The sequence below is a fragment of the Haliaeetus leucocephalus genome, unplaced genomic scaffold (assembly GCF_000737465.1).
Source record: "Haliaeetus leucocephalus isolate CR32 unplaced genomic scaffold, Haliaeetus_leucocephalus-4.0 Scaffold76, whole genome shotgun sequence".
Taxonomy (NCBI): Eukaryota; Metazoa; Chordata; class Aves; order Accipitriformes; family Accipitridae; genus Haliaeetus; species Haliaeetus leucocephalus.
The window spans coordinates 1,126,366-1,141,352 of NW_010972512.1; the positions used below are offsets into that span (position 1 = coordinate 1,126,366).

Below are 14,987 nucleotides of genomic sequence, written 5' to 3' on the forward strand. Positions count from 1 at the left end.
GGGGAGCTTCTCGCCGGGGCCGGGCCGGCGCTAAGGCCGCTGTCTCTCCCGCAGAGGCGGTGCTGGGCGAGGAGCTGAGCGAGCTGCTGGGCGCCGCGGAGGCGCGGCGGGCCCCGAGGGACGAGCCCGACGTGAGTACCGGGCGGGGACGGGGGGGCGGCGGGAGGCCGGTGTGCCCCCACGGCCCGGCTCGGGGGATGGAGGCGGCGGATCCCCCGAGGAGCAGCGCTGTAGGTTTCATGGCGGCCGTCTGGCAGGAGACACCGGCTGGAGCGCCGGTGGCTCACAGGCCTTCACCCGTTCGCCCCCGCGTTAGTTGTTGAGACGTGGGGTTGTCGATCTCTTAATAAACTGTGGGTATCACAACTAGAGGTTTATAAGGAGAGGGTTTAAGGGGAAGGTTTGAGGGGCCGCGTCCAGGAAAAGCTGTGTTGTCACTGGCCTAAGGAAGGTAAACTCCCCCTGCGAGGCAGTGCTGTTGGGGAGTACGTGTCCGGGTTGCGTGGAAGGAGAGTGAAGAAGCGTGGGTACGTTACAGCTGCTGTGCTTTATCCCCTTGTCTGTAAGAGGGCTTCTTGTTTTCTTGATTATTGTAGAATTTTCTCCTAAAACCTTTGTTTGTAACCTTATGCATTAATCCCCGTGTTTTTCACTGTCTGATCGTACATACTGTTTTTTTCTGTCCCAGGGCATTTGCCTTATGGATTCTCCACTCTGTGTTCTTCCCCCTGTCTTCTCTCTGCTCACTGTGTCCTAACCCACCTCCAGCACAACCCCTGGGTTATCCAATGTAAACCTGAGGTATTAAGAGCATTAATGTGGGAACTGCTTGATTGTACAAAGGAAAGGTATTGCCCATTGGCAGGTCAGCGTTAGTTACCTGTGCGGTGGCTCTTACTGCATGGCTCAGGCTGTGGTTTTTTGTCATTCTTCCTATAAGTGTACTCTGATGAGCTTTCTCTTCATCCTAGTCTGCAAATATTAACGTCTATGCAGTCTGCTGACTTTCCGAGCCTCCCTTTATGAGGCAGGTTGAGAATGTAAGGAAAGGTACATTTGCAGGATAGTTTTTTAGCAAGAAAATTTTTGGTCTGTATTTTTTCTAAGTTGGGTATGTGATATTTATATTTTTCATGCAAGTGCTTATAAAAGTGCCACATTTGAGTAGGGAACTGAGACTGACAGATTTATCATCAGAAAAAATGGAGCAAAAAACCTGATCATTGTTTTAAAGGTCTTATAATAAATAATATCTATGAAGTGATTTTAGTCTTTTTTTTTTTTTTTTCCCTGTTGGAGAAGGAAACTGGTGTGCCTGGCTTTAGAAGATGATGGTGTCACTTTATTCAAGTATAGGGAGAGCTAATACGTACTCAGCAAATCAGTCCTCGTGTCTCTTTTCCTGCTGGTAAACTGCCGCTGATGCTGCTTTTGTTTATAAAGTGCTTTGAGATGTGGTGATGGAAAGGCATTAAGTAAATATTTCAGTGCAGATGGGGGGGGATGGCAACAAGTTGCTACAACTTGTGCTTTATATGAGATGGTTCAATGACTGGACTTAAAACTCTTGCTTTACAAATTACTGATAATGGTACAATAATTAGTGATGGTCTTAAACTGCCATACGCCTTTCCTACAGGTCTAAGCTTTAAAAGAAGCCTTGTCTTGTGTATTCCAGTTGAGAATTGTCCCCTTAGGGGCTTTTATTTCTGTGTGTCTTAAGGCAACTGAAGTGATAGTTGTGTTGTTTTGTTTTGTTTTCCAGAGCCATAAGAACGTGAACATAATGGCTGGTGGTTTCAATGTATATTGTATTGTTTCTTTTTCTGAACTGTCATTTCAGGAAAATGATCTCTATAACTTTCATTTTGATTTGGATTTGATGTCTTGGGACTCCGACCTTTGGAATATTACAGGCCATGCTTATACAGGTAATTAACCTTCAGTATTTTGCAGGTGTGACTATTCCTCCTCCAGTCCCCCCTCCCCCCCTCCCCAAAGGGTGAGCTGTTACAACTTAAGGATAGTGGTAACTTACTTAAAACTATTTGATGCCCTGCAGCATTTAAGTCTGCGATGAGAAGTCGTGCTGTGTTTCTGTAGCATGGGTACAGCTGGTGTGGACTGCCCTACAAGCTAAGCTGTATAGTATCTTTAATCTCACTATGTTTTCTGCTGTGCCTTGCTTCAGGAATTAAATAGCTGGTGTAGGGCAGTGTGTTCTTTGCTGATCTCCTGTTGCTAAAAACTTGTATGGTAAATTTTTTTTATCTGCCTCTTGCAGATGCAAGCGTGAAGACAGAACCCTTATCACCAGCCACTTCAAATTGTTCAGTCCCTTCTCCATCGTCTGTGGACTCTCCAGTGCAGAATGTGCCTGTATGCAGAAACCTCTGTGTAACACAGATAGCAGCAGTCATTCAGAACCAGCTGTGACAAACAAAATGCCCAGTGATTTACTTCTCTGACCAACTTCATGGCATAAGAGGAAACAGCTTATTTTTCGAACCCTTGCAAAAACAACTTCCCTTCAGTGATGTTTTTTTTCCTCCCCCGCTGTGACCCATTCTAAAAAGAGCATGTTCCGTTCTGTTTCCTCAGCTGTGTTTATTAGCCTGGTTGCAAAAAAAACGCCTTTTAAAGGCTTCTGAGTCTAGCAGTTGCTGGCCTCTGCCTCCTGTCGCTCTGCTGATAGGGAGAAGTACTTGTTTGGTTTTCTGTGGTACTTAGCATTGACCAGAATAAAACTGTGGAACAAAACCTTTTTCCTGTTTGCTGCAGCAGCAACGCAGATGTGATGAAAGGCAGTTATACTCTGAACTGCTAGTAGACACTTTTATGTGTTTCTGAAGCATTAATCTCATGTACTTTCTGTCTGCAGGATGATGTGGACTTCAGCTGTAGCTCCCAGATGTCTCCCATCTCTCTCTACAGCAAGAGTTGCAGAAGTCCTGCATCCCCTGAAGGAGATGGAGGGAAGAAGCCTGCTGTCAGCATCACTTCTCGGTCTGGTACGAGAGATTGAGTTACTTTGATTCTGCAGATAGTATGCGTCTTGCATATGAATGTTTAACTAACAGACACTAGTATATCCTCTCATTTCTGACTTGAATTTGTGATCAGATATGTTTGTTTTTAACAAATATTATAGATGGGTAAAAAAACCCCATACCAAACTCCGTGTTATTACTGCTTGAATTCTTTATCTTCTGGTCCAACTCTGACTCTTTTTCCTTTCCTAGCAAATAATTCTGCAAGGACCCTGAAGAGGTGTGGTCAGACAGTGTCCAGGCCTTTGATACAACCCAAACCTCTTTTGCCTGCTGTACCTGAAGCTCAGGCTAACATTGGCATCCCAGCTAAAACCATCATTATTCAGACTCTTCCCACGCTTGTGCCACTGCCAAAGCATCAGCCAGTTGTTAACATCCAGCCAGCGCCTCCTAAAGGTAGGTGAATTGTCTTGACTGAGCCGGATCTTGGGGGTAAACACTATGTCTGTTTGGGATGGTCACTAGAATGAAGTTAGCTTTGGCAAGTGAAATGGGAAGGGTAGGAGAAAAAAGAGGGGTGCTACATTCTTTGCTGAAAAAGCTTTAGGCTGAGAAGATGGCCATATTCCTCTCTCATATAGTCCTATGAGAAACAGCACTCACCGGGGCATTATGTAGAATGGAAGTCAGTATAGCAAAAGAGACTATGCTGAGCACTGGCAGTTGTGGAGGTAAAACTGCTGATTTGGGAGGATCTCTAGGGCCCCTTGCTCTGCTCCACTTGTGATGGCAATTGGTGCATAAGGTAATAACATTGCTATTCTGTCGTAACCAAAGGAAGATCCAGCAGAATCAGTTAGGATGGCTCAAATGAAGCTTGAAAACTTGGGAGGAGTGATAAAAGCTTTTTTTCACCCACATGAAACTTGGCCACAGGATGGTGGGAACGTGAATTTATGGCTTTTTATCTCACTAAACAACATTAAATAGGATGTTGTGAAATTAAGAAAACCATGTCAGAGGTTAGAAAAGTTGCATACAGCTGCAAGGAGATGTTAACAGCAGGCAAGTGATTTCCTGTCCCCTGATAATTCTTCATTCCTCCTGTTGCCCTGTAATGGATTTTTGAAGTAGCTCGAGCCTTCATTTCTGAATCCAAAGCATTATTTTACTCTTCAGCTGAGACAGTAAGGACATAACTTGCATTGCTGAAATTGTCAGATGCAGTTGCTCGCTTTCACCAGCTGATGGCTGCAGTCTCTTGCGGTTGACTGCACAGGCACTGAGGCGTGGAAGGAAAAGGAGACAAATGCTTAAGGGCATGTGTCTAGAGATCATTGCAATAGTGAAAAATTTGTCTCTATTACTAAGTACTCTTCCATCAGGAGTTAAGCCAAAGCTGGAGACGCTGACATTTGTTACAACATGCCTAAGATAGTTAGACCGCTTCAAACAGAGGTCAGCACAGTCAGTGTGACCTAATTCTTATTCCTTGTGATGTTCCAGCTGATAAAATACCATCTGGAATAAGGAATGTTGGCGATATGGATTTTTTTGAATATAAGTATAGTATTGTGAAGATCAGCTTCTTCTTTTCCCTGAAAAAAAGTCAGGAGAGTAGTTTCTGTGAGGTGGTATAGAGGAAATACTTTTGGGAAAGTATTTCCATGCCATGTATTTACTTTAACTGATGGTGTGTTTAAAAATTCTATTGTGCCACTTCCATAACAAAAACCATAAAGATCTTTTTCATTAATCAAAATCCCCTGCACATGACAAGTTGGAGCTACCACTTTAAAATATGCTATTATTTTCAAAGGAGCAGGAGGAGTGATTTTTACAGTCCCTTTCATAAAAGCTTAAAGAAGAAAGCATGATATTAGAGCATCACATAGTCTATGCATAAAAAAATTGTTGAAATAATCTCCAGTTCACCGTTTGAGTTCTTAAATAGGTTAGTACTAACTTCTGATGTCTTCAAGATTATCTCTGTAAAAAAGGAGATCTAATCCTACACCTCATACATAAAAGATCTTAGCGCTAGGTAAATTACTTCATTTTTCACCTTCCAGAAGGTTGGGTAAATGCTGTAATACATCGTTGTGCATTTTGCTTGGAATGCTGAGCTGCAACGTGCTGTTTCTGAAAGCTGGCGAGGTCATCCTGTTACAAAGGATTAGAGAGACGTTCATGTGTTTTCAGACAACAAAATATTACTCAAGCACCTGCTTGAGTTAAATGTAGTTGTTGGACTGACATTTCTTGGAAGTGACTGTTTTTAATTCCATTTCAAACTCTGTCAAAATTACTTCATTTTTTCTGCTTGCTTTTCTTTAAGCTCTGTTCAGCTTGTGCATAAAATTTCTTATACAAGACATTTAAAAAAAAAAAAATCTCTTGTCTTAGTGTGAGTTGAGGCTTTAACTTACGTTTTGAAAGTGTAACTTGCCTTGTTCATCTTTTTCTATGCTATTTCTGAATTGGTTTGTATAGTCTGAGTCACTTCTGTGTATTAAGTTTTCCACTGAATACAGCAATAAAGTAGGGATGGACAAAAGGAGGAGGAGGATCGAGGTAAACTGGCTAAGTTCTTTGAAAAAGTTGCTCAAAGTGCATCAAGTGTTAGCAATTCTGAAATGAGTAATGTTTCTAACAAGTGTTGATTTTTATTAACTTTGAAGAGCTTTTGGAAGAGAGATGGATTTATTGGATCCCTTTAATATGTGTAGTTTTGGTATGCAGGATGGATTAAGAGCCCTGCAAACTTTTGAGCTTTTTTTTTTCTTTTTCTTCTTTTCATTCCTATCCTGTGGAATATACTAATGCTGTAGAATTGTACTTGAGATAAGTTGTGTGGGGCAGGAGTGGAAGCAAGGCTTTCTACCTCCTATATCAGTATTCCCCTACAAACTGGTCACGTACAAATGCATTTCATATCATACAGTGAGCACTCCTGTTTGTTCTTGTGTTCTAGGTCAATCAGTGGTGCTCCCCCAGCCCACTGTGGTACAGCTCCAGGCTTCTGGAGTGCTTCCTGCCTCCCAGCCAGTCATTGCCGTCACTGGAGGGACCACACCACTTCACAATCATACGGTGAATGCATTGTCTCCAGCTGCTGGCAATGGCTCAGCAAGTGGCAAAATACCAGTGACTAAGCCCTTGCTTCAAAGGACCACACCAGCAATGGGTCTGGATGTAAGTTCTGACTGTGTGATGATAGCTAATAACCAAAGCTTGGAAACAGTTTTCAGTTACCTGCATGTGGGATATAATGGGAGAACCAGGTCACTTTAGAGTCTCAGGAAGACTGAGCTGTAGTTGAGCTTGTCTAATAGGATTTCTAACAGTGAACAGGGAATTCGGCAGCTTGGCAAAGAATGGCAAGGAACAGTAGATGAATTGGAAATGTCAGCAGTAGGTCTGATTCTTTTTCCATCCCCTTTATCTCCCCAGATTTTACTCATGATATTTAGAAACTTCAGGTATTGGGTTTCATATGACCCTAATCTCTTCAGGCTCCCACAGGGTAAGCTCTCAACAGTCACTGCACAAATAAATAAGTCTTTCCACAGTAGCTCACAGTTAGCGGTAGGTGTAAACAGAAATAGCTTTTGAGATGTGTGGGGTTTTTTTCCCCCTTCAGCTTTGACATCTTAACTAGCTAGCAAGCTGAGCGTTAACTTGGTTTAGTTCCTAGTAATTTGAAGCTGCTTTGGTTGCATTTTGTTGTCCAAAGGAAGGCATTGTTGTGGAAAGTACTGAACCTTCTTGTTTGTGGCTTTTGAACTCTAAGGGTGATGTTCTCCAGTGTGGTATTCCAACCACAGTTGTCATCAGCTGAGGGTCCTATCGTATCCCTCCATGTGAGGGAGAAAACACTGGTGTCCATTCACATGAAATTTTGCAGTATTGTCACCCGCTTATTAGCAGCACAGGACACTTTCTCAAAGGCATGTACCTTCTGGCGTCTTTGGAGGGATGTTGTTGTACAGTTTCCTGGTGTCTGAGAATCGCCACTCATGCTTGATGTTAAATTTTCCTCATTGTTTGTGTTTGTATGTGGGCTGCATTTTTAAATAAATAATTATTTGCTACAAATAATTCAGCAGCCAGACTGCAATGGAAACCTAATCTTGAATTTGCAAGAAGCTATGCTAACAAAGGTCTGTTAGTAGACAGACCAGTTAAGAGCGCTGCATTTTTAAATGATAATTGCCTGCCATGCAAAGCCAACCTGAAGAGACCTGTCAGCAGTCATTAGATTTGTGACTCCCTGTAATCGGGAGTAGCATGGCACCTTGCCATTGTCTGAATATAAGGTTTAATTGACAAAAGGCCCTTATTGTCATCATACTTCATATACACATCTGTGACACTCAGTAGTCAAATGTGTTGCTGGGGTAATGAATAACTGTTTATTTTAAATGATGGTTGTGTGGATATTTCCACCTGAAGCTGTTTTATGGAAGCAGTTTTAAGACTTGCTATCAGCCTAAATGCTGCACATCTTAACCTGTCTTTATTGAAACATGAAAAAACAGTTGCAACTGCTCTTTGGCACATACTATGAAATAGCACTTTGAAAAAGAACAAATGTTTCAGGATACAGCTGGCGCCAGCAGGGTTAAAACATCTTGCGACTGCTGTAGACGCCATATGTGGCACTCAGAGCTGCACAGATGTAGCTGTCATTTGAGCTCTGTAACATGTGTTTTTGTTTGCTAATCTAAGCAGATGTTGCAGGATAAAAAGAAACACTGCAGGACTTTCTTTTGCACTTAGGAGGGATAAACAGCTTAACACTCAGCCCTTCCAGTGGATTAGACTGAGATCGGCTGATAGCAACCTGTACACGTGAAGCCCTATGTTGTGCTTGTCCTGATAGCACATGTTTATGCAGCTTGCCAGCTGCGGGCAAGTGCCAGGCTTTCAAGGTGGTCACTCTTCACTAGGAAACAGGTGAAGAACTTTCCACTAGGAAACTGAACAAAAGAAACGCTGCCTAAGCAAGCCACTCTTCTGGTTGAAGCAAAGAGGCTCTTAACTGAAAAAGCAAATTGCCTTTCCTGTAGCAATTAAATGATATGATGACATAAACGGTAGGTGTGTGAGAGAATCCAGTTTAGTTGTGTCCTTACAGGGCCTTTCTTTCATGTTTCCACTCTGTAGTGAGAAAGGATTTAATTCTGCTTCCCAGTTCTGTTGATAAAAAAAAATTGAAAATTTAGAAAAAATGAGATTACGCAAAATTACTTCAACATAAGTGTGGATTTCTATTAAAGAATCCTGTTTTCTGTGCTGTACATTGGGTAATTTTCATATGAAATAAACTCATTAGTCAAGTTGTGTTCTTTTGAGTTTAGAGACAAGAAATCCCAGATCTTTCATAAGAACAGAGAAAACACTTGCGCAGGTTTTGTATTTCTGCATTTAAGATGCATCTTCAAAGCCAGCAGCTTTTATAGGCTGAGGTAAGAAGCCAGCCAATGTAAAGTTCAAACAGTTTGTACTTTCAGCTCTTTGTTAACTTTCCCAGTGAGTGTACCAAAAACTCTGGAATGTGAGAGACATTCTTACTGGCTTATGCTAGAAATACAGCTTGCATTGGGATGGAGGCTAAATTTTGCTCAGAACTGAGTTTTCTTTGAAAGACCAAATTGAGGTAGCAGTGGTTATTTGTAAAGACTCTGAAGATACAGGACAATCTGAATCTAGTTAGTACTGTTTGAAGCAAGGTTTTGCAATGAACCTTTCACTTCTCCATATTTACACCATCTTTTTTGCGTGTGTGTTAGTGGTGGTGTAGTTTTTAAAGCTAGGAAGCAAAAGTTGCATCAATGATTTATGTTTGATTTTAATGCCTATGTTTTCCTTTTATGGTCTGTGTTTTCTGAGAATCAGAAGTTACTATCTTGAGTGGTAAATTAATACAATACAACCTACAACCTGCAAAAGAAGTTAGCAGAGGTGTTTGCTATGTTTAATCTTTGTTCAGCACTTGTTGCTTAAGCAGTCTGACATTATAAATTAGTTCCTCTCTCTCTTCTGATTATCAAAATGCTCAAGCAAGGGGCACGTTTATCTTGATGCCAAGTCAGCTATGTAATGCTTAGTGCCATACTGCTTCCAGATTCAAGCATTGTTGCACTGTTTCACACACACAACTCTTTCTGTTTCCTGAATCAGATTTAGGTAGGATCGGGTGTGCAGTTGTGGCTTATTCCCCAAGAAAAGCCAGGCAAGTGCTAGAGGGTCGACCAAGGATCTTAAACTGTTCTAGGGATTGTCAATTAAAATAACTCAAGGACACTGTTTGGTTTCATTTAAGCAAGCTCAGGAAATCGGTGGAAGTGAAACTGGTGTAGCATAGACTGAAATGCTGTTACTGCACAGAGCACCTTGAATCAGACTGGGGAGAGCTGCTGTTCCTGACAGCGTTTGGAGAACACTGAATAAAGGAGGGCAGTCTAGATAAATACCATCTGAAACGTAGCTGGTAGTGTCTGAAACAGCGATATAGACATACCTTAGGATCTACTTTTAGTGTACAAACACTCTATTGGTGCTTGAACTCTATGTTTTCTCCAGGGAAGCAGGTAGATTTGCCAGACGTTCCAGATACTTAGTCAAAAGCTATCCAGTAAATAATCCTGAGCAGGTCTGCAAACAAGAATTGATGTAAACAATTTGGTCTTCTCTGTTTGACTTCACAATGCAAAACCTCTTTAAAAAGAGGAATGTAACTACTTGCTTGGAATATCACACAACTCAAGCCAAAGCTGCTGCATGAACTCATTCCTTATTATTTCATCTCTGGACAGATGAAAGTGATCCTGGCCCTAGATTGGTGTATTCTATACACTGCAGTCCTTGGCTAGCCTCAGTCTGGTTTTTTTTCCAAAGTTTTTATGTCTGCAGAAGTTTTCTTCTGTTAAGTATTGTAGTACTTAAAAAATTCAAGACAAAGCTTAGCATTAATGAAAATATGTTAAAATCTTTTCCTTCTCCACTCTCTGCTAAAGAGAAAAACTGGAGTAAGTACAAACAGCTTCACTTTCACAGACTTTTGTTGGTGGCAGCAGACTAGACATATAATAAATGATCTTTACAGAAAGCAATTAGATCAACATGGAGAGAGCCCAAAATGTTAATGCGCTGTAAAGCGTTTTCTTAGTCTTTGTCACCAGACTGCAGTATCATGAAGAAGAATGACTTCTTCAAACAGCCTGTAGCCAATTTTTCTTGCAGACACCAAAGCCCTAGAGCAGTATATTGTCTGTGTGTGTGTGTGTATACAGGGTGAGTGTCGGAAGGCTATGGTTAAGGTTCTTTAAGCAGCCAGACTTTAACCAGAGCACGCTATCTGAGTTCATTGATGTTACTATTCTGTGACTTGGTTTTTTTTCGTAAACTGGTACTTCTAGAATACTTCTCATCTTCTTTCTTCAGCTTTCATGCTCTAATAGATACAGGTTACTCCAGTGCATGCGTTGGTAGCTACTGGAGGGTATTCAGGTCTTTGTAAGATACAGCATTCAGTTCTCTTTTGATGTAAACATCATTGAGGCACATCCTGTTTTAGCTTAATAATGTGATGGAAGTCTTCTGGTTTTAATAAAAACAGAGTTGCTGTTGCTAATCTGTGAGGGAAAGGAAATCAACAGAGTAGTGTTTAAATTTAGGATTTCAAGTAGTTTTGTATAGCTCTGCAATATCGATCATTGTTATCCTTGTCAGCAGCAAGATGCTTTCAGTCTAGGTCGTCCCACTCAGTGCAAACCACAAAATGAGTAAGTGGTAAAAGATGATAGATTGTTTGAGGACGGGGAGGGGTTACTATGAACTGTCCTGGTCTAGTCTTGCAGACTGAATGCCTGCTAGTGGTTGGAGTGAATTATGTGCCCTCCTGGAGTATATTTGCTGGTTTAGCTTCATCCAGAAGGAACCCAGTTTGTGTGCTGTATCAGAGACTGTTCTGTGATGTGAAGCAAAGCATATTAAGTAGGACAGTCAGGAAATGTGCATCAAAGCCATACTCCCAATCTGAATTAAAATGCTAGTATAGATGCATCCAGAGACTGCATTTAAACTGCCATGGAAGTGCTTGATACACATAGAATGTGCAATCTGAGGTCAGCAACAGTATTCAAAATCTCAAAAAACTATATAACAGAGCTGGAAAAGGTACAGAAACAGTTGTAATCAGTGTGGAAATGGCTTCCATACAGGACAGACTAAAAATCTGTAGGACTTCCCAGTTAAGAAAACAGATGACTGATTGTAGCCTATGAAATGGTGTATGGTAAAGTGAAGATGAAAGACGTTCTTGCTACCTTGCAGACCTGTAGATATGTATTTTCTGTCTTTGTGATTTGATTGATCAAATCAAACTGCTGCTCAAGTATACATTTTGTGTCCCCTACACACAGAAGGTTGAGAATGCAGAAGAAAACAGAGACAGCGCAGGGCCTGTTTTTAAATTATATATGAGCTATAACTGTTGGAGGTGTACTGTGATTCCTAGTTGCCTCTGTGCTGAACATTTCGGCTCATTTGAAGCAGAGTGTGGGAAGCTATCGATGCAGACTTTTGATAAAGTAGAGAAGCAGAAATTATGCATGAAATAGAGGCACTTTTAACTTGCAGATCATTAACAGGCCTCTGTATTGTCTGTCCAGGTCAATGTCTTGAGAAGGCAGCAGCGCATGATCAAAAACCGGGAGTCAGCCTTTCAGTCTCGGAAGAAAAAGAAAGAATACATGTTGGGACTGGAGGCGAGACTGGAGGCAGCCTTACTAGAGAATGAGAAACTCAAGAAAGAAAACAGCACACTGAAGAGGCAGCTGGATGAAGTAGTGTTAGAGGTAAGAGGTTGTGATGAAGATCTGACTTTATATAAAGACAGTTGCTTAGGTGGAAGGCACTTGAACAGAGTCATGGAAATATTGACTGGAAGACCTTTGGGGTTTCTAGCCCAGCCTCCCACTCTGAGCAGGACTTTCACCAGCTCTAGGTCAGGATAGCTGTCGCATTATCTAGTTGACTTTTAATTCTTTATTTCATGGTGCTTCTGAACATTTCACTGAGAAGATAGACTGGATAGAAGCTGAATATAACTTACAAACAGAAGACTTTTCTTTTTAAGTAGTCCTGATGTGTATTCATACATAATTAGGCAAATATAAATCTAAAAAGCAACCTAATTTAGTGTATTTAGCTTCTGACATACCTTTGCATGTCTGTGCCCCTTTTTATTGCATGTCTTCTCTGGTTTTTTGTCTAGAATCAGAAGCTCAAAGTATCGTCTCCAAAGAGAAGGACCCTGTGTGTGATGGTGATACTGGCTTTCATAATGTTGAATTATGGTCCATTGAGGTAAGCTGCCTAGGAATTCCTCTTTGCATAGCAACTTTGCTGTCCTGTGATTTTTGTTGGAATCTTTAATACAGGCAGTGTTGTGTTTTAAAGCCTTGAGCTTGAAACATAACTTCTGTACTTTACTCTCCTCCTGCATAGGGGAAGACTCATCTGTACAATGGTTCCTTTTTTGGAATCCTTCCGGCAACAAGAGCTAGATCTTGTACTTTTGAATTTCTCTTGGCTTGTGTGGTGGTTGAACTCCAGCCGGCAACAAAGCAACAGGCAGCCTCTCACTCACTCCCCTGTGCACCCCCCCAGGGGGATGGAGAAGAGAATTGGCAGGGGGGAAAGTAAAACTTGTGGGTTGAGATAAAGACAGTTTAATAGGACAGAAAAGGAAGGGAAAATAATACTGCTAATATAAGAGAATATACAAAACAAGTGATGCACAATACAATTGCTCACCACCCGCTGACTGATGCCCCACCAATCCCCGAGCTGTGGTGTCCCTCAGCCAACTCACCCTAGTTTATATATTGGGCATGGTGTCATATGGTATGGAATACCCTTTTGGCTTGTTTGGGTCAGCCGTCCTTGCTGTGTCCCCTCCCAGCTTCTTGTGCACTCCCGGCCTCTGCTGGCAGGGCAGTATTAAAAGCTGAGAAATCCTTGACTTAGTATAAACACTGTTTAGCAACAACTAAAACATTGGTGTGTTATCAACATTATTCTCATCCTAAATCCAAAACACAGCACTATACCAGCTAATAAGAAGAAAATTAACTTTATTCCAGCCGAAACCAGGACAGCTTGGCATTTTGTTATTCAATGCAGCGTACAGCAGTTTGTCTGCTCCATTTATACCTGAAGAGATTAGAGATGTGTTTAGGATCCTTTTAGAAAAAAAGTCACAGACTTTGAGAGCTCATCTGCTTGTTTATACCTGTGCTAATCAAAATAGCTATGAGTTTAAGCTTCTTCTAGTACCCAGTGCAGGAAATCCCACTTTGTTCCAGGGCTTTGCAATCCTGACCATTAGATGTGTCTAGCTGCAATCTTCCTCCTTATAGTGTAAGCCCTGTATTACTTGTTTTCTAGATCTGGTGAAGAGGTTGTTCCCTCTCCTTAATTAGTTGAAGTGGTGATCAAAAACCTCTCTTCTTTGAACTGTATCAGTGAGTCTTAGGAACCAGAGAGCAGGAAGGAAATGCTGCATTACTTCCCAGGCAATTTATAAAGAAATCTGTGGAAGAGAGGAGACTAAAAAGGGATACTTCTTGCATGTATCTGTCTCTTTAACCTGGCTTTGGAACATAAAGACCTTTTATATGAAGCTGTTCACTTTTTCAAAAGGAGGAGGATATTTCAGTAGATTCCCTGTCAGCAGTGTCTCCATTTGTGCTCAAAATCCCAGTCAAACTAAAGGAATGGGATAAATCTGGAGGAAGACTCTGTTTCTGACTATGACAAACTTTTGCAATGGTGGTGTTTGTATTTTTAGTAATATTAGAAAACGTGCTAAAGCTGAAATTACTTTTGAAGTATTTGCACTTACTGCAAATACTGTTTATCTTGGGCAGTCAAATACAGCTGATAATTTTACTTTGGTATGGATGATTTTAAGGTAGACCATTTCTTAGTGTATTTAGGGTTTGTATTGGGATTTTTGACTATTGGACAGAAAAATCAGCTTCCGGATACTAAGCAATTGATTCGTACATTCCATCTGCATTTGCAAATATTACCCCTCGCTTGAGAGACATTTGGTGAGAACTAATAGAACCGGTAATCCTGAAGCTGGGAGAAATTTTAGTTGCCTCCACATTACAGTGAGGAGTTGGAATGCATGAAGCTCTTGTTAGTTTTGAGAAGTTTGGAAGCATACAGAAGATGGGTGGGAAGTCTTACCACAGTGCTCTAAAGTTCCTGTGTCAGCTTCTCTACCCCTAGGAATGAGTAAGGTGTTGAGCTTGGTCGCAAGAAACTGCTGTCAAAGTAGACTGAAAAGTCAGTTTGTGTTCATATCTTTGTAGCAATCAGTACTTATAGAAATGTGACAGGGTTAATTTCTTGACCTGTTTGATGTTTAATAAAGTAGATAAAGCAAAAAGAAATTCTTGGGTGTCTGGCCATTCCTGGCCAGTGTGGCAGCTGAGCATGTCAGTGTAATTGGCGTGCCTGAATGAGGTGGTCTGCGTCGGTACTGGATTTAGGCAGTGAAGAGAAATGTAATCTCAAATTTGCAAGGAATTACTCTTACCTTTCTGTTTGGTTGTTGGTTTTTGGGTTGGTTTTTTTTTCCTAGTAGGATAAATGCTTGCACTGCAATTAAAATACCAGACTGTATCAAGGTGATGTGAATGTTGATTGTGCAGTACCCTTTGGAAGGTCCAGAATGTGGGATATACAAACCATTACTTAAGATTTCACTCCTCCCATGCGCGTTTTCTTCCTTTTTTAGAGGTGTCACTGAGTGGTAGCCCCATGAACGTGATACTCATGATTGCTGTTCTGCTTAGACCTTAATAACAGAAGCTTCCAATACATGTGATATTTTTCAGTCCCTGCAGCTTCTTACAGAAATAAGAAATTTTATGCTAGCTTATAGTTCAGCAAAAGTACTTCCCCCCCCCC

General features: G+C 41.2%; 1 protein-coding gene across 3 annotated transcripts in view; it reads left to right on the forward strand.

Annotated features, from left to right (window-relative positions):
* The window catches only part of ATF6 (activating transcription factor 6), an 82,607-nt gene that overhangs the window by 121 nt on the left and 67,499 nt on the right, over positions 1-14,987 (forward strand). For all 3 annotated transcript variants that reach the window (XR_775234.1, XR_775236.1, XM_010580975.1), the window contains exons 2-9: positions 55-131; positions 1,844-1,931; positions 2,285-2,379; positions 2,882-3,011; positions 3,243-3,449; positions 5,968-6,188; positions 11,672-11,857; positions 12,277-12,368. Coding sequence is in view for 1 of the 3 variants with exons in the window: in XM_010580975.1 (XP_010579277.1) it covers positions 55-131; positions 1,844-1,931; positions 2,285-2,379; positions 2,882-3,011; positions 3,243-3,449; positions 5,968-6,188; positions 11,672-11,857; positions 12,277-12,368 (1,096 nt within the window). In the remaining 2 variants the exon portion in view is untranslated. The remainder of the gene's footprint in view (positions 1-54; positions 132-1,843; positions 1,932-2,284; positions 2,380-2,881; positions 3,012-3,242; positions 3,450-5,967; positions 6,189-11,671; positions 11,858-12,276; positions 12,369-14,987) is intronic.